The sequence below is a fragment of the Dendrobates tinctorius genome, unplaced genomic scaffold (genome assembly GCF_039654945.1).
Source record: "Dendrobates tinctorius isolate UK_male_01 unplaced genomic scaffold, ASM3965494v1 ptg000028l, whole genome shotgun sequence".
Lineage (NCBI taxonomy): Eukaryota > Metazoa > Chordata > Amphibia > Anura > Dendrobatidae > Dendrobates > Dendrobates tinctorius.
Genome location: NW_027361696.1, coordinates 24281628 through 24305695, shown reverse-complemented (window position 1 = coordinate 24305695; position 24068 = coordinate 24281628). Strand labels below are relative to the sequence as shown.

At 44.7% G+C, this 24068-nt stretch overlaps 1 protein-coding gene across 1 annotated transcript; it reads right to left on the bottom strand.

Annotated features, from left to right (window-relative positions):
• Window positions 1–6954: 6954 nt before the first annotated feature.
• On the bottom strand, window positions 6955–20711 carry LOC141085216 (IgGFc-binding protein-like). The gene is made up of 14 exons (XM_073570468.1): window positions 20640–20711; window positions 19431–19481; window positions 17587–18786; window positions 14173–14477; window positions 13215–13716; window positions 12561–13138; window positions 12016–12493; window positions 11017–11591; window positions 10397–10919; window positions 9972–10324; window positions 9306–9831; window positions 8856–9016; window positions 7590–7868; window positions 6955–7395 (listed from the first exon to the last, which is right to left on the bottom strand). Exons 2-14 carry the CDS (start codon window positions 19477–19479, stop codon window positions 7141–7143), a joined length of 5784 nt encoding a protein of 1927 aa, XP_073426569.1. The 5' UTR covers window positions 19480–19481; window positions 20640–20711; the 3' UTR covers window positions 6955–7140.
• Window positions 20712–24068: the final 3357 nt, after the last annotated feature.

Sequence of the window (24068 nt, the reverse complement as noted above, 5' to 3'; positions counted from 1 at the left end):
GTTATAAGGCACTTCCTTCACTGTGGTACTCCTTTGTTTTTGTTTGACTAATTTGGCCTTTTACAATTTTACCTAATAAAAGGTTAAGTTTTAATATCCACCTTGCTACACAGAATCTATTTTGGGGATTGTTTTATTACTGCTTTACATGCTAGTTAAGGGATATTATTGCAGTGATGTATTTTATTTTTTTGGGGATACTTTTTTAAATGGGTGGGCAGTCCTGTTAATGTGCAGAGCGACACTGTTGCTTTTGTTCTTCATCTGGTGTAGTTTAGAATTTGGGATAAAGTTAAGTAATGTGTTCTGGAAGTGGTGCTCTAGATAACTTATTTCCTGCAGAGATGAGCCCTGGCTGGAAGAAGTGACGGCAGTCTGTGCTGGATGAAAGATGAAAAGCAAAGATGAAGGACCTCACCTACTGATGTCACTGGTGAGTTAGTGTGTTACTTATACACTGCATACTATATACACAGCGGTATGGTGTATAGTGTCACTGGTGATCACTGTATTACCTATACAGTATATATAGAGCTCCTGTGTATAATGTCACCGGTGATCACTCTTACCTGTACATTGACACTATACAGAGCTCCTGTGTATGTCTTTGGTGATCACTGTATTACCTGTACACTATATACAGAGCTCCTGTGTATAATGTCACCGTCTCCACCTTTTATCGGCACCATCTTGTGTCTGCAACTTCTGTCTGCGGGAAGTCAGAAGTAGCAGAAACCCTCTATCAGGCCAAGTTCACACGTTTAGTATTTACCACAGTATTTGTAAGCCAAAACCAGGAGTGGAACAAGTAGAGGGAAAGTATAATAGAAACACGTCACCACTTCTGGATTTCTCACCCCATCCGGCTTACAAATACTGATGTAAAATACTGACCAAATACTGAACATGTGAATGTGGCTTTAGGCTGGATTCACACATCCTGATGTTTCTGGTGCTGGAAAGCACAGTAGTTGAGATATCCATGTCCATGTGTGTAATACGGTGTGGCAACTGTGTGCCTCATGAGTACCACACGGACGGCCGCTGGGGAAGAAACGCTACACTAAGCACTGATCCCCGGCCAGGGGCGCACATAAAATGAAGCAAGTTGATCACTTTGCCTCAGGCAGCATCAAGTCCCTGAAGACAAGTGTAACGATCAATGTTTCAAATATATTCATATTTGAAAGTGTGGATATTTTACACGTGCGTCAGGTTAGGCTAGTAAAGAGTAAACCAGATTTGTACTGATTTTAGTACAGGGGAGGTGCATTTTGCCTCAGGTAGCAGAGAGGCTAGGTTCACCCCTGAGTGAGGAGTGTCACAACCCTAGTTTCCTTATCTCAATACGATGTTCAAGAGGAAATACTTGAAGTTTGGAACAATGCTAAAGTTTAGCTACAAGCCTTGTGATCTCAACCTGCAGGCTGAAGAGATGCCATAAGTCCCACTTAGGGTCAGTTGAAGGGGGGGGGCACAAACCAGTTGGTTGGAGACCTGTTGATCACATGTCTGATGCCAATAGAGGTAAGCTGCCAGCCTTCTCAGCCAAGTGAGCCAGTGCATGAAATGACCATCAGCCAATGTAGCAAAAAAAAATAAAAAAAATAAAAAAGAGATTAGACCCACCGGTAATTAAGTTTCCAGGAGTCCATCCTGACAGCACCAGGGAGAACATCCCTCGCCTCCTTGCAGAGACAGGAAGAGCACACAAGAGGTTAAAAACAGTCTCCACCCCCATTCCCTCAGTATTTTTCCCAAGTATCACACCGTGGATGATGCAACTGAACACTTTTACAGAATCATTTACGACATGACAATAATTTTGGGAAGGGAACTATCCGTGCTGTCAGGATGGACTCCTGGAAACATAATTACCGGTAGGTCTAATGCCTATTTTCCAGGACGTCCCTCCTGACAGCACCAGGGAGAATACCAAAGTATCCCCTTAGGGTGGGATGACTGCCAGGAGAACCATTCTCCCAAATGCAGTCTGTTGCTTAGACAATACATCTAAATTTGTAATGTTTACAGAATGTGTCCAACCTTGACCAGGTTGCGGCCCTACAGATTTGATTTACTGAAGCCCCTGCCCTTTCTGCCCAGGAAACTGATAATGCTCGTGTTGAGTGAGCTTTTAACCCTTATGGGGGAGGAACCCCCTGAGAGACATAGGCTAAACTGATTAGCGATGTTATCCATCTTGCGATGGATGCCTTTGAGGCTTTCCTCCCTTTGTTTTTCCCCCCAAAGAGTACAAATAGGTTATGGTCCTGTCTCCAACCCTGCGTGGTCTTGATGTAATCAATAACAGCCTGGCGTACGTCTAATTCGTGCAAGGCCCTTTCTTTGTCATTTGAGGGGTTCTCACAAAAGGATGGCAAAATTATTTCCTGGTTTAAGTTTTGGACTGACGCAACTGTGGGCAAAAAGGTGGGGGGTCTAGTCTCAGGATTATGCAATCCTCCCAGATTCAGAGATATGGGTCTCAAATAGATAGCGCCTGCATCTCACTTATCCGTTTCGCTGTGGTGATCGCCACTAAGAATGCAACCTTCATGGTTCGTCGTGAAATGGGCATCTCCTGGCTCTGGATAAAAGGGATCTAAGCAAAGGGACCGCAGGACAAGACTAAGATCCCATGGGGGGGGGGGGGGTGTAGACTGACGACCTGATTGTGGGACGTAACCTCTGAATTGCCCTGATAAATCTTATTACCCAGGGATGGGAGGCCAAGGGGTAATCAAGAAAGGCGCTTAATGCCGAGATCTGGACCTTCAGCGTGCTAGGCCCAAGTCCTTTATTAAAGCCTGCCTGAAGGAAATCTAGTATCTTTGGGATGTCTGGTTTTCCTTCTGCTGAGTCAGGCCTGCCACAATCTAGACAGAATCTTTTCCAAATTTTGTGGTATATCGCAGAAGTTACGGGCTTTCTGCTGGCCTGAATAGTTGATATGACCTGGTCTGACAGGCCTTGAGCCCTCAGGATCCAGGCTGACAGGTGAAGTCTTCCTGGATCTTGGTGAAGAACAGGCCCCTGGTGAATGATGTCTTCCCTCTGTGGAAGCAGGAGTGGAAACCAGCTCCTTTTCCGCCAATAAGGTGCCATCAGTAGCACTCTTGCCTGATCCTCCTGAAGATGGCTGGAATGAGAACTAGCGGGGAAAATGCGTATGAGAGTCTTCCCCCACTTCTGGCTTAGGGCGTCTACCCCTTCTGGATTGTCCAGCAGATTCAGAGAGAAAAAAAATCTGTAAGTCTTGGTATTCTTTCTGGTTGTGAAGAGGTCTGTGTGCGGACTTCCCCAGCGGTGGCAAGTCTCTGTGTTCAGCTCCCACTCCGTGGGACAGATCTTCTGTCTGCTTAAATAATCTGCCACTGTATTTTATGATCCTTCGAGATGGACAGCTGTTACTGACAGAACCGTATTTTCTGCCCAGGAAAAAAAATTTTTGCCAGGTCCTGGAGTGCCCAATGCCTTGTTCCCCCTTGATGCCGGAGGAAGGATACCACCGTCATATTGTCCGTTAGAATCTTGACATGTTGGTTTTTTTATTCAGTCCTGATTTCTTCTTAGGGCCTCCCATGTGGCGTAAAGTTCCTTGTAGTTGGAGGAAGTGGACCGTATGTTTGCCGGCCATTCTCCCTGAAGAATTCTGCCTTCTAGATGTGCCCCCAGCCTCATTTGCTGGTGTCTGTAGTGATTATGACGCATGGGGAGGTGATCCAGGGGACACCTTTCCTTAGGTTTTGTCGCTGCATCCACCACACCAGGGATCTTTTTACTGCTGGAGACAAGGCCATTTTCTTGTCTAGGGAGGCTTGGTGACGATCCCAGGCGGCAAGTACTTCTTTTTGAAGGGTTCTTGAATGGAACTGTGCCCATCAGACACAAGGGATGCAGGATGTCATGAGGACCAGAGCGCGCATTGCTACTCTGATGGAAACGCAGCCTTTTTGAAGCTCCTTCATGCTGTCCCGTATCTTTGTCTGTTTTTCTGGTGGTAAGAAGGAAGTTATTTGGTGAATTGGTACCTGATAGGCACTTTTCAGGTCCAGGCACTTTTCAGGTCCAGGGTACACATAAGGGCATTCTTGTCTATCAGATGGACTGTGGATATGATTGACTCCATTCGGAATCTTTTGTACATGACCCAGGCATTTAAGGGTTTCAGATTTATAATGGTATGGGATTCTCCAGATGGTTTTGCGATGGCAAAGTGGGGCGGGCCACTATTCGTCCCTATTTCTGCCCGGGGAACCGGAATTATCACACCGGAGTTTGCCAGTTCTGTCATGTGGACCCACATCTGGGAGTAGTCTTTTATTCTGTGGGGAGAAATGGACCTTTTTTTGTTGGGGGGGGTTGCTATTCTCAGTACCCACTGATTTTTTGTGATCTGAGCCCACTGGGAACTGAATTCGACCCCCTATGTTGGTATACTCGTGTTCTTCTGGATCTAGTACGAGATCCAGAAAAGGGGGGGGGGGGGGCCTCTAGATCTTCCTGCTTTGGAATTGGTGCTACTGTAGGAACCCCTCTGAGAGCTCCCCTGGTATCTATAGTACTGCTGTCTTCTATATCCCCCGGGTCTACGAAAGGGCTGGTCCCTAGGTTTCTTTTCCTCTGGGAACCCTTTCTTTACATCAGATGCTTTTTCTAATATATCGTCTAATGCTGGGCTAAAGACTTTTAACCCGGAGAAGGGGAGGGCACAGAGCTTGTTTTTTAGAGGCTCCGTCACCCGTCCAGGTCTTTAACCAGATGGCTCTGCGTGCCGAATTTGACAAAGCCATTCCGGGCAGAAATTCTAATGGATTCTCCCGACCCATCAACTAGGAAAGCTGTGGCTGACTTAATGATCAGAAGTGAATCTATAATTTCCTCCCTTGGGGTTTTATTAGTTAAATGTTCCTCTAACTGCCCCAACCATAAAAACATTGATCTTGCTACCGAAGTAGCTGCTATGTTTGTTTTAATTAAGGCTGCTGATGTTTCCCTGGCCCGCCTTAGGTTATCCACGGGGTCCCTCAGACTAGACACGTCCTCAAAGGGGATTGTTTTCTTGGCCACTTTTGCCACAGGGACATCAATTTTGGGAACTATGGTACCTCCCATTCTTTAATGTCCTTGGGGGGGGGTGTCAAAGGGGAGATATCTCAGGACTTTAAGAGACATCACGAGGCACTTTTCCACCTCCTCCCATATCTCCAGGACCATAGCTCACACATGGTCGGTCGCTGGGAATACTACTTTCCTCTGCGCCCTAAGGCCCCCCGCACATCATGTCCTGTCTGGACCTCCCCAATCTGCATTGTGTCTTTGACCACTTATACCAGATTGTCTGTATCATCCGAGGAAAAGGGGTATCTTTTCCCATTCTCTGGTTTGTTAGTGAACAGCTTGCCTTCTTCCTGATCTGACTCAGAGCCTATTTCAGAGGAAGGTTCCTACATCTCCTGTCTGGTTCGCTTAGCACTGGGGCCTGGACTGGCTGGTTGTGGCTGGGCGGCCACGGAAGCCTGGACCTTCTCTCGAATCAGCACTCATCTCCGATAGGAGGGACGGCTGTTCGCCCTTCATTACTTTGGCCGAACAGGTGTCGCACAGCAATTTCTTTTGCTTGCTGGGGAGCTTAACCCTGCATACGGGACACTTATTGGGCTTCCCTGGGTCTTTCTCCGCCTGCTTGGTCGTGGGAGCTGTTGGATGTGCCTTTTCCTGCATAGTGCAAGAGAGGGACAGTCAGGCTCTGATCTGGGCAGTCTGCGCTATGCGCACTTACCCCGTCCATGTTCTCCATCCTTGCTGTGAGCCTCTGTGAGGTCAGGAAAGGTGGGTGCTGCCTGTCTTGCTGATGCCGCACTCTGCTCCTTCAGAATGCCCGCATTTCCGGCGCTCTGATGTCACCGGAAGTGCGCCGCGGTCTCTGCATGTGACTTCTGGTCCCAGCGCTGCTGCTGGCGTTGGAGCCGAGAGCCTCCACTGCGGGAGGAAGCAGCTCTACCCAGGGGGGCTCATCCCTCCCCTGGTCTCTGCAGCAGAGGGACCCCCACCCAGGAGGGTTTCAGCGCTGGGGCTGCTTCTCAGGAGGAAGGATTGGCAGGGCCGCCCGATCCCCCTGGACCCTTCCGGTAAGCCAACTCCTCTTGTGCGTCCCTCCGTGCAGGGACAGGAAGAAACACTGAGGGAATGGGGGTGGAGACGTTTTTAACCTCGTGTGCTCTTCCTGCCCCTGCAAGGAGGCGAGGGACATCCTCCCTGGTGCTGTCAGGAGGGACATCCTGGAAAAAGTGTATTTTAGCCTCATGCTTTATCCACTAACATGACAGGTTTAGCATGTTTCAGCCATTGCCTTAACCCCATATTCCTGATCTGTTCTTAGCAAACATTGTAACCTTATAGTTCAGTGACCAGACCTTTGTTTAGGTAAGGCCATTTAGCATTTGAGCGCTTTGCAATTTTGTCTTAAGCTGATTATAGAGATCAGACACAGTAATAAGCCAAGTACATCAGTCTTAGTTCCAGAATTTGTGTAAAAAAGTCTGGAAAAAGGGTGCCAAGGTCAACAACGATGAGGAATTGGCTTCATCTTACTTTTGTCTTGAGCATTGCCTGTGATGTTAAGCCATGGGTTCCCAACTGGGAAAGTTGTAATTGTTGGCACATGTACTGATTCCAGTTATAACAGCCAAAAATTGAGTTTTGACTTCCTCAATCTGTACACAGACCTGCCATGTACAGTGCCACATGACACTTCTCTAATGCAAAGTTAAGAGTGTGAGGGTTGGACAAAACTAAGACCTAAAGTTGGTTAGAGTGGTGGCTAACCATGTTAAGATATTTTAGGGCAGTGAAATCCAGGTCTTGGCATCCTTAGCACAGCCCATGATGGGGGCTAGAGCTCAGAACCAAAAATATGCAATATTGATTACAAAGCACAAGACACAGAAATAGTCATAATTCTCTTTATTTCAATTGGTGTTGAACAAAGGGTAGTGTGCTGCAAGTCACTTCTCTAGAGGAAAAAAAAAAAAGAAAAAAAAAAAAGTAGTGGCAAGACATTAAGTAAACTGGAGTATTTCCACCCCTCTGAAACTTTTAAGAAAACCTCAGTTTAATCAATGACTTCAACTATATTTACCAAGACAGGTCTTCAGCTCGCCAAGACTCAAGAGAGAATAGCGGACTATGACTTGGGAACAGGTTTCCAAAGGCACAAGCGCCACACAGCTCTGTCGAGAGAGACTCAGTCACCTCAATCTCTAGTTTTCTTGCAGAACTGAAAGAAAGAGTCATGGAACCAGGGAGGCTGAAAACTACAGTGTTGGAAGATTTAGATATTGACAGTTCTGGTTCCAGTGTGACAGGAAGATCTTGCTGCTGACCATTCACCTGGGGGAGGAAAAAGACCTTGGGGTTATGGTGAGTACGAAAGAACTCAGCTACTCTAAGCCATGTAAACCACTCGACCTTACATGTTCACCATTAGTAGCAAGCAATAAGGTCCAGAACATTTTACTAAATATGCAAGTTGAGACCAAGCAAATCTTCTAGACTTGCTCTACATAATCTGATGTGCCACTCACCCAGACTTCCACTGCAAAGTTAATGGTGATGAAGTTTCGTTCATAGAAGATGAAGAGTTTCACTGGATTAGGAGGCTGCAGCTGTAGAGTGACCCTCAGCCATTGCAGAGCAGACGAGTCACACTTCCTTAGTATATCATATACACCATTGCCTTCCAGGGGACTTGATATATTTCCAAATGTTGAGATTTGTTGGTCATTTAATCTACAGATGTGGCAGGTTGTTGGTGATGACAGATCATTGTCACAATTCAGGTTATTTGGTTCAGCCGAAGTGTTCTACAAGAAAGAGTCAGTGATGACACAGTAAGGGTGAAGACTAGAGTTGTTAAGTCTGCTAGAATTAATCTCTTACACAAGAAAACACAGAATGACAAATGTGCAAAAATGCTATGCAGTAAAATATAACAGTAGTCAGCAAGTGCTGGAAAAAAATAAATTTAGGCGATATTTTTGCAAAAAAAAAAAAAAAAAAAAAAAAAGTGTATACCAAGCCACTCCACCTTGTCACGGTAACACTTAACGGAGCAGTCCCCATCCAATGTATTTAAAGCCTGAACATATTAACAGTATCTAAATGAACATCTTGTTCATAAGTACAGGTTTTAAATACAGTAGATGGGGACTGCTCTGTTAAGGGTTACCGTGATGGTGGAGTGGTATACTTTTTTTGCAAAAAACGTATTGACTAAATACCCTGTATTTGTTATTTTTTACCAGCACTTGCTGACTTATATTTACTGCAGTGTATTTTTGCACATTTGTCTGTTTTCTTTGTGTTAGTCAATGGGTGGTGGTGTGAACACTGACAGACTTTCACATTTGTGCATGTCACATGTGTTTTTAATAGAATTAAACTTGGTCAGTTGCTTTAGAGTGGATTCCTTGATCCAAGACATCTGGAAATGGGCTCAAATAACCATTAGCAAGAGCCTACCATGAATACAATAGAATTATCTACAACAGTAGACCTCATCCTACCCACCCTGTTCACTAGGACATTGGCCTTTAGTAGCTGGGGCAATGTTAACATGCAAGTGCACCTAGTACCTAGAGAAAATGCCATGATAGAAGATCCACTTGGCCCATGCAGGACCAATTCTATTAAAAGCATGAAAGTTAGAGACCTGGAGTTAGATCATGACTCCTCACATCCTGCAAAGTGAGCCTACACCTGAATTTTACCCACCCAGTCATCCCAAGCAATTAGGCAGTTTGTGGAAGCCTTGCATGTTCTTATCAATATGCCTTTCGGTTACTCCTCACCTTGGGACACACATCAGAGCCAACACAGTTCACTCCATTCCAGTAGTAACCGTCGCCACAATTGCAGCCTTCTAGACAGTGGTTGGTGCATTTTCCATTTTGACACTGAATACAGGTTTTGGTGCAGAGCTCATATGTTGCTGGTGAAGGACATTTAAACGCTGAAAAAGGAATAAAGTTAATCCCAAACTAATAATTACCATATTTCTCACCACTTATCAGTAGCCATCCATGTTGGAAGGACCAGCTTGGTCTTGTCAAGAGATAGAGTACTAGTCAATTGTTTTGCTCCCAAATGTATCTCTAACATTCAAGTCCTGCGATGTTATGGATTACCATCAAGTTTTGTTTTGCCAACACCATTAATCTACTGGTGTGAGGCAAGATTAGTGTGGAAACCAAGAGCTCCATTGGTGCAGTTACATAAGCAATATAAAGTTGGATACTTACGACAGAAGCTCTCGTTTCTCCAGGGCTTGATCACCACACGGTGTAGCTGACACAACATGACATACTCGCCAATACCATGACAGGCAGCAGTATCACCATTTCCACTTCTTTGAAGTTCTTGACACATGTGAAACAGGCACAAGTCATAGAAACGGTCAGGGTTCAGGATTCGATGGCATTTACCAAATGGACCACTCTTGTCCAGGAGCAAGCTACAGTAGCTGGTGGAGTCATCTTTAGCATTTGCCCATGGCTCTTTGGTTACTCCAATAAGGCATTGGTCATCTGAATTTCTTGATACTTCACTTGTGAGCTTGACACTGGTCTCATGGGAATCCTTCTCAGCACATTTACCACATATGTAATTTTGGTAACCAGGTGGAATGTAAATGTGGACAAGTCCTTTGTGGCTGTACTTGATAACAAGACCATTGAGTGCAGCCAAGACTAACTCAGGGCCTTCATGACTTATCTGGAGTCTGCCAGGGATGAGACAAGTAGAGGGACCAACTGGCATATTGTTGACCTAAGCAAAATACAAGATAGGAACACAAGGTTTGAGCAGTTGGCTGCCGATGTAGATCAAGAGGATTGGGCACAAGAAAGCCACCTGGCCATTCCCCATTGAAGGTTCACCAAATCTTACAATAGACATGTTTTACTTACCCACACACCGTTTTCCCAGTTCCATGGCAAGGCGATGTTCAGTCCATACACCTCAATATGAAGCCTCTCTGTTCTTTGGTCCCCATTAATCTCATAATGAACAGACACAGAAAAGGAGTCCAATTCAGCATCATTGTGGCAAACTTTGGCCAGGGACAAGTTACATTTTATGGGAGTGTTAACATCCCCACCAAGCGAAGTCATTCCTCTAAAAGATTGGAACAAACAGGTGCTTTTACCCAGAGACTGACAGGTTGTTGGGACCATGTTATGAAGACATTGCATCTCTGTTGCAGCCTGGGGCATTGATGGAGCAGATGTACTTGTCTTGTCAACTGGAGGCCTCTCAGGTTCTGGAAATTTAATAAGGATGAAGTTAGAGCCAAGCATTAACCACAACTCAGTCTCATGCAGAATGAACTTACCGCATATGGTCTCACTCTCCCACTGGCGAACTGTCAATCCTGTCCTCTGGCACACCCTGTTGTAATACTCTATACTTTCACAGACTGATTCAAGATCTCCATTCATAGTAGACATGCAGTTATTGTAGAAGCCTTGAGGATTGACGACGACATGACACTCTTGGAAAGGTCCTTCAACTTCTGGTATAAGCTCACAGTACTTTTTAGCATCAAACTCCAATATGTCAGCGGGAGTCTTATTTGAGGTCTCATCACATGCAGAGTTGTCTGCATATGAGCGCCAAGAGGCCACAAATTTGTCAATGGGCAGGTTGTCATAGTCATCACCGGCCACTGCATTAGCATTGCCACAAAGACCACGAACCAATCCTGCATAAGATAAGGGGATTGTTAGGGAAACTGTAGAGGGGTTGAAGGTTAAATGGAGACCAAAGTCAGTTTCTAACACTATGTTCGTGACATTTTCATAACCAAAGATCTGGTTGTCCAAGTCAATGGGAAGGTTTGTCAGATTACCATTGACCTGCAAAGAAGAATATAGATGTTAGCTATAAATATAATATCAGGTTATGGGATGGCAGGATGACCACTACTAGTCACCTTCCTGGCACTGCCATTACCTCAATTCCTTCACTGTGCAGATTTAAGACTATCATGTACCCATACACATTCAAGATGACCTCTTGTACATTTGCCAGGTCACTGCTAGTTTTCCTTCTCAAGTGGACTTCAAAGTTGACCATCTCAGTGCCTATTACAACGGCCATCACATACAGACAGTTTTTGTTTACAGGGTAAGTCAAGCCATCGAAGGTGTGATAGGATTGTCCTGACACTGAGCAGGTTGATGATCTAGAATAGCAAGCCCAGACACCCTTAATGTTGGCACACTGCTCTTCTGAGGTGCAGTTGTGATCTTTACATTCAATCCCATGCTCCAAACAGGCACACTGTTTTTGACACTGGTAATCGTAGAAAATGTCACCACGTTTCCAATACCGGCCATCCGAATAACATCCACAGTCCTCATGAAGAACACATCTGTCCCCATTGAGCATGTAGCCTGGATTACATTGGCAACCTTCTTGACATTGGAGTGCACATGTAAAAGGAAGGACAATCTCACAAGTACTTTGACACCTGGAAATGCAATGCTGCGACCTTGTATAAGTGGAGTTTGGTGGACATTCATAACCTGAAAATGCAAGAACAGTCAAGACGACATGTGAGGCTGCAAGTAAGGCTTTGAGAGGGAGGAGAAAAACCTAAGACTCTGCTGTCTAACAGATTGGAGGTTGCTGGGAGAGTGACCTCTAGACTAATATTTCTAGCTTCTTTAAAGAGGGTAAGCCATAAAGTTAAAACTGGATAATCCATTTAATATACAGGGTCAATGTATCTGTTAAGGTAACTAAATTGAGGGGCAGTACAGCATCTGAGCCTCAGACAGGCTCCTCTGTACCTATACACCACTCAGTCAAGAGGTAGTGGAGGAAATCAAAACCTCATTGATTAGAAACAATGGTTGCTGAATATGATTCCATATCTACTAGACATCTAAAACACTACCTTATGAGCAGATCTGAAGCCCACTTTTAGAAAACCAGGTTGCTCCTTACCACAGTCGATTGAATATGTCCATGGGCCAACTTCAGCACTGGCTTCCCAACACGCAGCTGCATAGGCATAAAAAGCAGAACAATGAGCAAGACCTGAGCACAGATCATTAATGCATGCCTCAATATAAGCTTGAGGGTCAACTTTTTGATTGCAGAGTCTGAAGGCTCCCAGGGGATTTGTCATTAAGCCACAGGTAGTTGTTGCCTTGAGATAAATTTCACTGGAGCAATTAGCGCAAATTCCTTGACAAGTCTGCTCACATGAAGACTTGTTTGACACAGCGTTAACCTCAGAGGCGCAGAGTCCACACAGTGACCCCATGTAAGAGTGTGGAACCATGATCAGGAGACGTTTCATCCAGTCAAAGGAAACCGCCAACCCAAAGTCAGTCTGTAGAATCAAGACATCAAGGTTACTCCTGTAGATCTGAAGACTGGTACCAAATATGTATGGAGTATGAACCAGAGTGCCATCCACCTAGAAGAATTAATGCTTTAGTTTACAAGTACTTTGTAGTTTAGTGATTGAGAAGTGCAAGACTTACATTCACTTTCCCCTTGTAGTTTGGACTGAGTGCTATTGTTTTTCCATATACTGTGACACTAACATCTTCAATGGTTGCAACAATGGGTTTTTGGATGACATGGACCTCAAAAGCAGTCAGATCAGTGTCATTTGAACATACACCGACCATTCTTGAATCACACAAGCCTTTGAAGTTGTAGGCTTGACCATTAAATAACGTGTAGTGCGAGTCACCATGCATGGTGCATGACATGGCGTGCCATGGTTTGCAGGACCACAGACCGCTGTTCTGTTTACAATTGTAGCCCACATTGCAGCCTTCTGTTAGGTAGCATGTCATGTTGCTGCCTAGACACTGACACTTCCTGCTGCAGTTATTGCCAAAACTCTCTTCTTTTGGGTAGTAGCCACCTTGCCAGTAGCATCCACATTCCTCTTTTGGTACACAGCTCCCACCACTGAGCTCATAGCCCTCATCACATAGACAAGCATCATAACACAAGCTGGTATCACAATTGAAGACTTGGGTTTCTGAACAAGAGGCTTGGCAGCTTGAAGGACAGCTTTCATAGTGACTATTGACAGGACACTGTAGATCTGCAAGAGTAGGAAGAAATAGTGTCAATAGCATGTATAAGTAGACTTTAGTCTTTTCAAATCTGCAGTAACTCACCACAATTGCTGATATTTCTCCATCCGGTGAGGTGGAACCCATTGATACCACAAGCCAAAGCATACAACTCAATGGATGCACATGGAGAGCCCCCAGTGCAGACTTCACCTTGGCAGTTAACAATGAATGGTTTTGGATCCAAGGACAAGTGACAAGACTGAAAGATCTCAGACTCTGACATTATTTGACAACTTGAGCCAGCCACTAATGTGTTGTTACATCCTTGCAGATGCACCTCAGTCAAGGGCTCACAAATCAGTTGTGTGGGAATAAGTCTGGATCCAGTTGAGGCCAACATTTCCATGGAGCTTTGAGCAATACAATCCCCAGATACATGTGGATAGTAGCGTCGAGCAATTTGAAGGTGGAGGAAACCATTGTCGCCAATTATGATACGTAGACCAAAGGAGGCATTTACAGTAGTGGCCAAAAGTCCAAAACGGCCAATGGTCAGGTTCCCATTATAGAGGCTTATTGGAGTATGCAGCTTTTCATCATTAACCTGCAAAAATATAAATTGCGTGCAAGTCAGTGACATTCATGATCCTGCAAAAGGACAAAGGGTGCAAGGCAATAGTCATGTTTAGAAAGATAGCTAGATGCATTCCATGGCTACCTCTGGACAAGATGAGAGTTAACCTAAACTAGGTATTGGTGCAGCGAGTTGTCTGGCTTGCATTTCCAGATGTGCCATGGCATGCCAGTGTTCTACATGTAATATCCAACTACATCTACCCAAGATGCCTCCCAAATGGAGCATGCAATTTAGTCAAGTCTGACTACATATGAGCCTTTATGAAAGTCTAGAGCTGAATCATGAAGGTCACCAAAAGTAGAAGAGGGGAGATTGATCTGTATCCAAATCAGCTCATTGTAAGATGTAGAAATATTGAGTTACCCGATCCCAGATCCCATTTGGAAGTCAGACCAATTTCACTTAATCTTAATTTAAACTCACATAGACAACTCCTGGTTGTTTAGTGGAGATCTCCAAAAGCTGGCCAAACACATTTATTAGTACTGTCAGGTCAGAACCAGGTACTCTTTCCACACTGAACAGCAGTAGACTCAAATCATCTCCTTTGGAATAAATCAGCGTTTGTGGACAGAACCCAGATCCAATCATGTGGGCACCATAGAAGGTCAACAGCTGCATATTGCCCCAGGCCATGCACGTTGGAGGCTCCAGCAAAAGGCAAGCAGCCGTGTCTCCGGGAGCATTGCAGATGTCATTTTTGCACTCAAACCCACAAAGAAGGTATTCTGAAAAGAAAAATGTACATTTTAAAAAAAAGATGTAGGTGTACAATCACTGAAGGTGGTGCAATTTATAGCAACAACTGATTTCCCATAATGTTGACGAGTCACCAATGGTATAGTACTTGCACATGCCATTGCCCTGCAACAGATACCTGTGGGCCAGTCCAAGCCACTCTGAGAGCCTAAATACCCCAGTGAGCCATGTTGGCACATTTAATGAAGCATCTCATTTACAAACTAACCAGTCTATATAGAAGCACTGGTAAATTACAAGGATCAGATAAAATTGCACATAGTTAGTCGACCCTTAAGCTGGAGTCACACAGCGACTGTCAGCGATCCCAACGTGTCAGGATCGCTGGTGAGCTGTCACACAGACAGCTTCACCAGCTATCAGCACAGCAACGCCGAGCACGCGGCGCCACTGTGTTAATTAGTTACCAGCACGCTGATGCAGGGAGCTGGTAACTAACATACACATCGGGTATCCAAGGGACGTTCGTCCCTTAGATACCCGATGCATACGTTAGTTACCAGCTGACCGCTGGTCTCCTGCCTGTCACACGCAGCGATGCGTGCTGGCTAGTGGGAGATCAGTGAGAAAAGAAATGTCCAGAGGTTTCTTGCAACGATCCCAGCAGGGGGGCCGGTCGCTGATCTTGTCACACAGCAATCTCGCTGTTGAGTTCACAAAACTTGTGACTCAGCAGCAATCTCACTAGCGAGATTGCCATGTGTGACAGGGCCCTTAGACTCAAGGTCACCAGCAAGCCTTTGGCCCACCAAGCCAACACTGTTTAGTGTCTGTCTTGGTGGATCTGCATCAATAAAGCAGCCTTTCAAGATGACAAGCAATGATTTATCAAGAAGTTTACATGAATGATGACCCACTGGAGATACCAGCAGACATCCCTTTAATAAGGGGTTCTGACACCTCCTGGACTATTGGTTTGCAAGATCTCTGGTAGTGTTCCCTAGGCTTTCATTCATTTTTGTTTGCAGGACATGTCTTTTTGGTGCCTAATCTCTTAGGCTACTTTCACACATCAGTTTTTTGCCGTCAGGCAGGATCCGGCTATTTAGAAAAAACGGATCTGGCATAAATTTTGGAGAACTGTAGAAACGGACCCGTTTTTCTGCCGGATCCGTCTAGCAGGTTATATCCGTTTCCTGGGGGCTGGCCAATTGGATCTGAGCATGCGCAGACATAAAAAAAAAAAAAAACACATCCGGTGGCTGGATCCGTCTTTTTCTGGATCCGGCGCCCATAGACTTTCATTGTGGCAAAAAGCTGGAAGCGCCGTATCCAGCGCTTCCGGCTTTTTCGCCGGAGACAAAAACGTTACAGTAGCCGTTTTTTCCAGACGCTGGAATGAGACAAGTAGCCGGATCCGGCAAAAAACGGATGAAACGCAATGCCATCGGCGCGATCTGGCGCTAGTGCAAGTCAATGGGGAAAAACTGGATCCGGCATTGCATTTCACTGGATCTGGTTTTACAAAAAAAGCCGGATCGCGCCTGATGGCGAAAAACTGATGTGTGAAAGAGGCCTTATGGATGCCTTCACCTGGGTTTCAGGCAACTCCACTGTAGAGTCTGTTACTATAACAATTTACTTGTATTTGACCCACAGCGGCATTTATGGCTATTCAACTGTCTTGATACAACCATGTTATCTTGCACGTTCACGGCATGGTCCTCTATAACATATTTTATGGCTATGCTATCTGTGTAATTAAGTTCTCATTAAGGCCTTTGGCTAATTATTTATAACTGTTCATCCATCTGCACCAGCCACTAGCAGTGCATTAGCCATGCCCATTATATTTTGTGAGATGTTTGTGGGAATTTGTATGGTTAATAACCATGTGCAATTTCAATATTATTCATTTAGCTAGGGTTGTCACCTACATTAGTGACCATTTGCATTGTTTGGTTGACAGCATATTGGTGTGTTCACCCTACTCCGCTTCAAGTGTTCCTCCATGTAGAGGCCCTCATGGTAGTACATTGCCATTTACTTTATTTACAGCAGAAGCAGTGTGACCATTTTTTTTTGTCCAGAGTTGTTTTATCCATTGACTGTGCACATTTATTCATATCATATATATGCATGTTCAACCTTGTTATGGGGTAACTGTTCATGGTTTTTAAATCTTTTGTATTTTTTGGACTCTAATAAATTGTCTTTTTGCACAGTTTTTTGATGGTCCCTGGAATATAGTGTGTCTTTCTCTCTAGATTACATCTCAGTGTACCCACTTGCATTAATTTGGAATTTTTGTGATACATTAAGAGCCTCTATTACATGGCATGTTCTTAATCAATACAAAATTGCCTTGGACAAAAGTAGTCTTCCAGTGATGCTTCAATTGGGAAAAAAAAAAAAAAAAAAAAAGCCTTGCATTTTATTCTGCCTCCTGTGGCAACGTTTCAGTCCGAAAACCTTCCCCCCCCCCCCCCCCCCCCCCCCCACCCACACACACACACACACACCATCTGAGGCGCTGTCTTTTTTTTTTTTTAATCTATTACTACAGAACTTTCTCCAGGATGCACTCCCTGGTTTTGACATGCATTTTCACAAATCTGTCTTAAAGACTTTGACGCTTATAGGGTGCAGTTTAACTTTATTTTTTTGGCTTCAATTGTTAAGTCATGGATAGAGTGCCTTGACCAAGGCTACTTTCTAGGAAGGGTGTTTAAAGTCTGCCAACATGACAAGGGACGATTGGTTTATGGTTTGGTAGATCTCCCTAGTCATGTTGCAAAACTGATGAAATGTTTGACACCGACAGGGCAGCCATGTTCAATATGGGGAGAGTTTGTATACTGATGCCCACCATGAACAAGGAAGTGTGGTAGTCTTGTGTCAGAAGGGTACTTCACATAAGGGCCACCAACATTTTGAAGGTGGCCCTATAGATGAGAAAGCAGTAGACCAAGTATGGACTAAGGCTTTGTGCCACCAGAGTCAGAGTAGAAAGGTTCACAATATGATTGATGTTTAAAGGGTCTTAAATGTTGGGTTTGGCTGTCAGTCGAAGAGTTACTGCAATACTGAATAAAAGGTTCTAGAACTGCCCCCCCCCCCCCCGCATAATCCTCTTACCTTTGTTTAAACATATTCCAGGCAATCCATATGAACCGAGCTTTCCTGTACCAATTGTGACCAAGCCAAAGTCGTGTCCAGCATCCAACATAAAGTGGTAGCTCTTGCCACTTAGAGGAAGATTTGCAGATACAAGTTGAGTTGTGTTAATATTGTCCCACTCCAATCCAAGAATAGGTTTATGGTCCAGCTCCAGCCCTTCCCGAGCATTGACATTAACAACCAGAAGAACATTGTTGTTGTAGTCCTTCAGGGAAATTACTGCATATGCAACACAAGCCTTCTCCAATGGTGGAAGACTAAGAACACCAGACTTATTGATTTTGCCAAAGTTAACAAAAACCATGATTCTCTCTTGACTTTGGATGACTAGGGGGATACTTGGGTCAACATCAAAGCTTTGCATCATCCCAGGTGACCCTGTCAGTTCTGTCGTGTCATTTCCATGAAGGAGGTTTACTAATGTGTTTCTAGCCGACATGATTGTTAGTCTGCCAAGACTTTCTATTGGTGGAAGCACAAAAGTTGAACCCCAAGCAATAGTTGGAGGAATCTGGATATATACATGATTGCACAAGTCAGTGAGTCCAGCACAAGCAAGACCAGCAAACACAGCCACAGGCTCTTGTGACACAAGATGACTACTGGTCAAGCTTTCATTAGTCTGGAGCTGTACAGATTCCCAAGGGGCTAGAGTAAGATTGAGCTGCTCACCAGGTAAGTAAGTGGTATCATCAAGTTGGACCAAACTCTTCAACAAGAGAGAGACAAGGTTTGATTTTGGGCCATTTACTATTGCCACCTGACTATGGTCAGTGTCTAAAGTAGAGTCAGGGATCATTATGTAATATTCATTTCCCAAATCAGATATTGGAGATACAGCTGCTACACCAGTAGAATAAGGCATCATATTGATGGCAACCACTGAAATAGGCTTGTTGGATATGACACGGATGGTCATGTTTGATCTGGCAGAACCAAGAAGCTCGGTTTCTCTCGGCAGTTCAAAAGGCGTAGGAATCCCAGTGGTTAGAGAAACAACCGTACTGTAAGATCTTCTGGGCAGCCGGATGTTTGCTTTTGTGTCAGGGAAGAAAGATGTGAGAAGAAGTTCGAGATGTGGTTTACCATCGCTGGTGAGAACATTCTGCATAATAACCAAAGCAAAATCTGTGCCTGGGCTCGGAAACATGGCAATGCCTGAAAGGAGAGCAAAAACAAATTATGTAGTTTTTTTTAGTTTACATAAAAAAAAAAGTTGGGGTGTCATGATTAAATTGGGGGTTGGACAGATTTAATTAATCTTAAATCATAGGAAGTTACAGGGCTGACCATATGCATTTATTTTCTGAAAAAAAAAAAACACAGAAGTTGCATTGCGGACAAGTTTATGCAATCATTTAATAAGCAAGTGACTATACTGCAGACAGTTTCCATGTCATGCAACTGAGGGAAAGTAATAATCAGCAAGTTTGTATCTAAAGATTATAGGTGCTTTTCTGCAAGTGCCTTATGGCAATTGGCAGGCACTCGGCAAACCTCAGTGACCAGTTAGAGGATGTCAACAAGAAGACCCTTGAATCATTAGCCACCCCACTCTTAATAATTTGGAGGTACCTAAGCCAAAATCTAGGCTAGAGGTCTTGATTACTTCCAGTGACCACGTTTGCCGTCAACTTTATTTTTGCAGTTTACACAAGACATGTACTGGTTCTAACTGAGCATTATGTTCATTTCAAGCTTCGTAGCCATTTTTCCCCCTGTGTTGGACCCAATAGAGTTGAGTTCAACAACATGACCTTAGAAAAAGCCTCCATGATGGGGGTCACTGTAGGAACACTTACCTCCAAGGCACAGGAAGGCCCAGGCACATAGTAACAGCTTGAGATCCATTACTGAAAAGTGAAAATATAAGTAGTTAGATGCCATCAATGCAAAGTCTCAACCAGATGGCTGTAGATCTGGATCATAGAGTTTTGTTACCATAGCATCATGAATAAAAAAAAAATAAATAAATAAAAATGCAACATTGTCTTTTAAATCTTCATTAGTGTCACTGGGCAACATTTATTGATTGGTTGAAGCCATTCTTGCCAACATGCCCAGAACAGCTAGGATGCTCCAAGCAATGATGAGGCATCTCCAGACAAAGATTCCCCAGTAAACCTTGGTGTATTCTGAGGGGCAGGGGTATCTTCAGAACTATTGTAGTCAGTTTAATTGGTGCACACATGCTACAGACAGCAGCCATGGAGGATGCATGTCCACATCAATATGTGAATCCCATAAGCTAATTGCAAGGCCTCCTTCAGCTGTAAGTGCTCTAGATATGTTGTAGGGAGAAAAAAAAAAAAAAAAAAAGACCCCACACCCAAACTGCCTTTCCTTTAGCTCATGGACAGGATTTTTATTTTATTTTTTTTGCAGCAGTCTTAATATAGTTAAGAGGTCTCTACTTTATGGCTATACAAAGCTACAGAACACAAAGAAAATTTAATTTTGGGTCAGTCTCACTTGTTTTCCTAGACCCTCCAAAGCAATACATGGTAAAGTGACACCAAGGACCAAAACATCATTGAGCAGGACAAGAAATGCTCCAGGCTCCTGCACAAGCATCTGCCATGTGGGGGACTGATGTCCTATAATATCCTGGTCAGGGTCAACCACATCATGTGAGTTGCATAGTCATAGGTGGCCACATGTCAGGACTCCTAGCTAAAGCTTATGCACAGTGCATCAAGTAGGCATAGATTATAGAGCAAGTAAAGCCACCCAAATCAGAACTTTCAAGCTTTGCAGGTCTCCAGACTCACCCAGTTTGCTCATATGGGAAAAAAAAAAAAAAATTCTCAAAACTAGAGCCACAGAAGACTGTACCACCACATGGAGGCTGAATACAGTATAACTTCTAAAGCCAGAGTATCTCCATGCACAAAAGCCAACAATGCAGGTACTAAGGGGCCAGACAAGGTCCATGTTGCGCACAAGTCCATAAACCAATTACAGGTATCAAAATAAGCAGAATCAGCAATGTAATCCCTCCAAGCACTCACCTTAGCAGGGGCCACAGACTAACAAGTCCACAGCCTTCACCAAGCATAGGTCCTACTGAGCCTGAACTGCTGATAAAGCTCCTCCAATAAACTGGTCATTGGTTGCTAATTGATAGGTTAACCCTCGCAATACCAAAGCTTTTAGGTTCCATGAGGAAATGCATTGAAAGTGAACATGAACACACACTGATTTTTTTTTTGTTTTTGGGGGGGCAGAGTTTTCAGAGCAGAAACTGAGTAGAACCTTTACATTTTTTTAAAGGAGTTTTTCTACTTCCTGAAGCAGTTTTGACGAGTTTTTCAAGAGTTATGGAAAAGTTTAATTTCCCATTTGAAAGACTTTTCCTATCCACTTCCTTTAAATAAAACACTTTGCTTTTCATACTTTCAGTCCTTTGAACGTTTTTTTTTTTACTTAAAATTTTGAAAAAGACAACTAAAAAAAAAAACAGCACATGTCAGTTCTTTCAAGAGATTCTGCTCTAAACTATAAGCAAGTCAGTACAAAACTTTTCAGGAAACAGAAAAACTCCTCCTAACTCCCCAAAACAAGAAGTGATTTGCACTAGAAATCTCAGTGTTTATGACCGCCTCAATAAAACTCAGCGTACTCATACCCTTGTGCCCGATTTTTGAGAAGTTTTGAGCTTTTGAAGATGATTTGGGGTATGTGCACACAATGTTTTAATCGAAGTGACTGTGGGTCGCCCTCCCAGGGCTGTGGGGTACTCGGTACTGGGCCAGTGTCAGGGGAATGTGTCACAGCAGTGGTGACCCGGTCCGTGGCCCTGGGCACCCAAGTAATGGACAATGTAGTTAATGAAATGGAAAAGTTCGTGACGCCACCCGTGGTGTTCGGCAAGGGAGTTGTTAAGCCGATGCTGCAGACAGATCCACTGGGACTGATGGTAGGGTGCAGCAAGGATGTAAAAGCTCCCCACAGGTGAAGCTATTGTCCCAGGGCAGTGTAGATGTGGTTGGTACAGGGCTGTAGCAGTGCCGGAAAGGTAGGAAGCAGACAAGACACACGAAGTGCAATTTCTGTACATTTACTTGATAACTGCAGTCCAGGGTCCTGATTACAGATGGAATTGGAGCAGGCTAGCCTGGAAGCAATTCAGGGATTCTCTCTCAGCAGACGGGCTGTGCAGTCTCCTTCCTAGCGCTCGTTTGAATGAAGTACTCCAAGTACTAAGTTACTCTGAAGTTCCTCCTGTCAGATGTTCCCAAGAACCTTACTTGCACGGCAGACAGCTGTAGCCTCTCTCGGGGACTCCTCTCCTGAGTCCTGGCTCTCTATCCGAGCTGCTGTTGTGCCTCAAGTCTTAGACGGGAGTAGGGCATTTACAGCCTCCTACTCCCCTGGTATCTGCTGTAGGACCGTTAGTATCCGTACAGCCGTGGAGACCAGGCTCCAGTTCTTGCGCTCTCACTGCGAGGGAGCTCTCCTTTCCAAGCTCAACCTCCAGCTTCTCTCTACACGTCTGCACACTTCACCCTCCACAGACTAACTGACCACTCCTTCCTCTTGGCCCTCAGAGAGCATTCCCCCCCTGAATCCTGGTTCAGAGTTCCCCCTGCTGGCCTGGAGTGGAACTGTGTTGCATGTATGGATTGACTGCGAGAGAGACCCATCATTGCCTCCAAGCCTGGCATTACCCTCTCCTGGAGGAAGGCAAAGCCACTGTGGTGGCCATACTCCTGGGGGCTCCACATTCCCCCCTAGTGCAAGTCAGCACTCCTGGGCTGAACAAATAAGCAATAGACAATAACAATTGTACAAGATTTAAAAATGAAAAATGTACAAAAACCAAGTGCTTCAAAAATGGTCATATGATGAGAAGTCCAGCATCAATGTCCATGCTCCATTCCTGGGCAAATGGTGAATTATTTACAAGAAAGTCTTTCACCACAAACAAGACCTGTGGTTCAGTGTCCATAAAACAAATTCCAAAGGAAACTCTTACAGGTTACCTGTAGGCACAAAGCTTAAGAACAGTTACATATTTACACATACACAATTTCAACATTTACATTTATTTTGCTATATACGATATCTAAGGGGTGATATACCTTGTGTGGTGCGGGTAGACCTGCGTAAGGCTGGTGTAGTGGGTACTGTACTGAATACACTACTGGGGGTTCTATGTAACACAGGGATACTAGATTGTCTGCGAACTTAGACTCACCAGGGGCATAGCAGGTTCACCACTGGCAGGGCGAGGGTTCTCTGGCTCCACTGCTGGTGTGGCTTCTGCTGCCTGATTTTCCTGATCCTCAGGATTTCCTTGAGTCACATCTTCCTGTGCTACCAATTGGGGAAACAGCAACACTAGCACCACTATAGCATCGTTCACTTTAGTCCAATTCGCAGGGAATTCTCCAAGCACTGTGCTGACCATCTCTTCTTCCACTATGGGTTGGAAATTATCTGGTTTTTCTTTTCTTCCTTTAAACTGGTCAGGACACAACTTCAAATGATCTCTCGATACCGCTGCCGAGGTCTCTCCTCCATCTTTACTAACAAGGCATGCCTTAGTATTATCAAAGTTCGAGGGCAGAATGGTATAAGGTTCAGCTTCCCATTGATCATCCAATTTGTGCAATCTTCTCTTCCTTTTCAAGACTTGTCCCCCGGCGACAAAGGAACGGCAGGTACATTTTGATTGTAAAGCTTCTCCTGCTTTTGCCTTGCCTGAGCCAGACTCCTCTCCACGCATTCTTGAACTCTCCGGTGCTGTTGCTGCCTCTCCGTGTCCCAATCAGCATCTGGTGACGCTACTTCAGGTGTCAGGACTCCCATGACTAAGTCGATAGGCAGCTTACCAGGTCTGGCTCTCATTAAATAGGCTGGGGTACAGTTGGTGGAGTTCACTGGGATATGGTTGTAGAGGTCCACCAGATCGGGCAACTTCTCTGGCCACAGATTCCTCTCCTCAAAGGGCAAAGTCTTCAGGAGGTCCATCACTACCTGGTTCATCTTCTCGCACATGCCATTGGTCTGTGGGTGGTACGGTGTTGTCCGGATCTTCTTACAACCATACAGGTTACAGAATTCATGGAACACTTCTGCCTCGAAAGCGGGACCTTGATCTGTCAGCACTCTTTCAGGATATGCATGTGGTCTACAGAAGTGCTGTTGGAATGCTCTGGCTGCTGTCCTGGCCATCTGATCTTTGACAGCCACCAGGAATCTTGAGTAGTGGTCCACAATGGTAAGTGCATAGATTTAGCCTGACCGGCTTGGAACCAGCTTCACATGATCCAGGGCTACCAACTCAAGGGGCTGTTTGGTGATAATTGGCTGTAGGGGAGCTCTCTGGCTGTCCCGATCCTTTCTGCGCAGGTTACATTGTCCACACTCCCGGCACCACCTCTCAATGGCTTTCCTCATACCAGCCCAGTAGAACCTCTCTCGGAGCAATACTT

What these genes read in the sequence shown, in the direction of transcription:
- LOC141085216 (XM_073570468.1), bottom strand. Translation starts at nt 19,479, where the DNA reads ATGGATCTCAAGCTGTTACTATGTGCCTGGGCCTTCCTGTGCCTTGGA. An exon ending in GGAGAGTGAGACCATATGCG is followed by an intron (nt 10,325 to 10,396) that starts GTAAGTTCATTC and finishes TTAAATTTCCAG; the next exon opens with AACCTGAGAGGCCTCCAGTT. An exon ending in GCTCTGATGTGTGTCCCAAG is followed by an intron (nt 7,869 to 8,855) that starts GTGAGGAGTAAC and finishes TCTTTCTTGTAG; the next exon opens with AACACTTCGGCTGAACCAAA.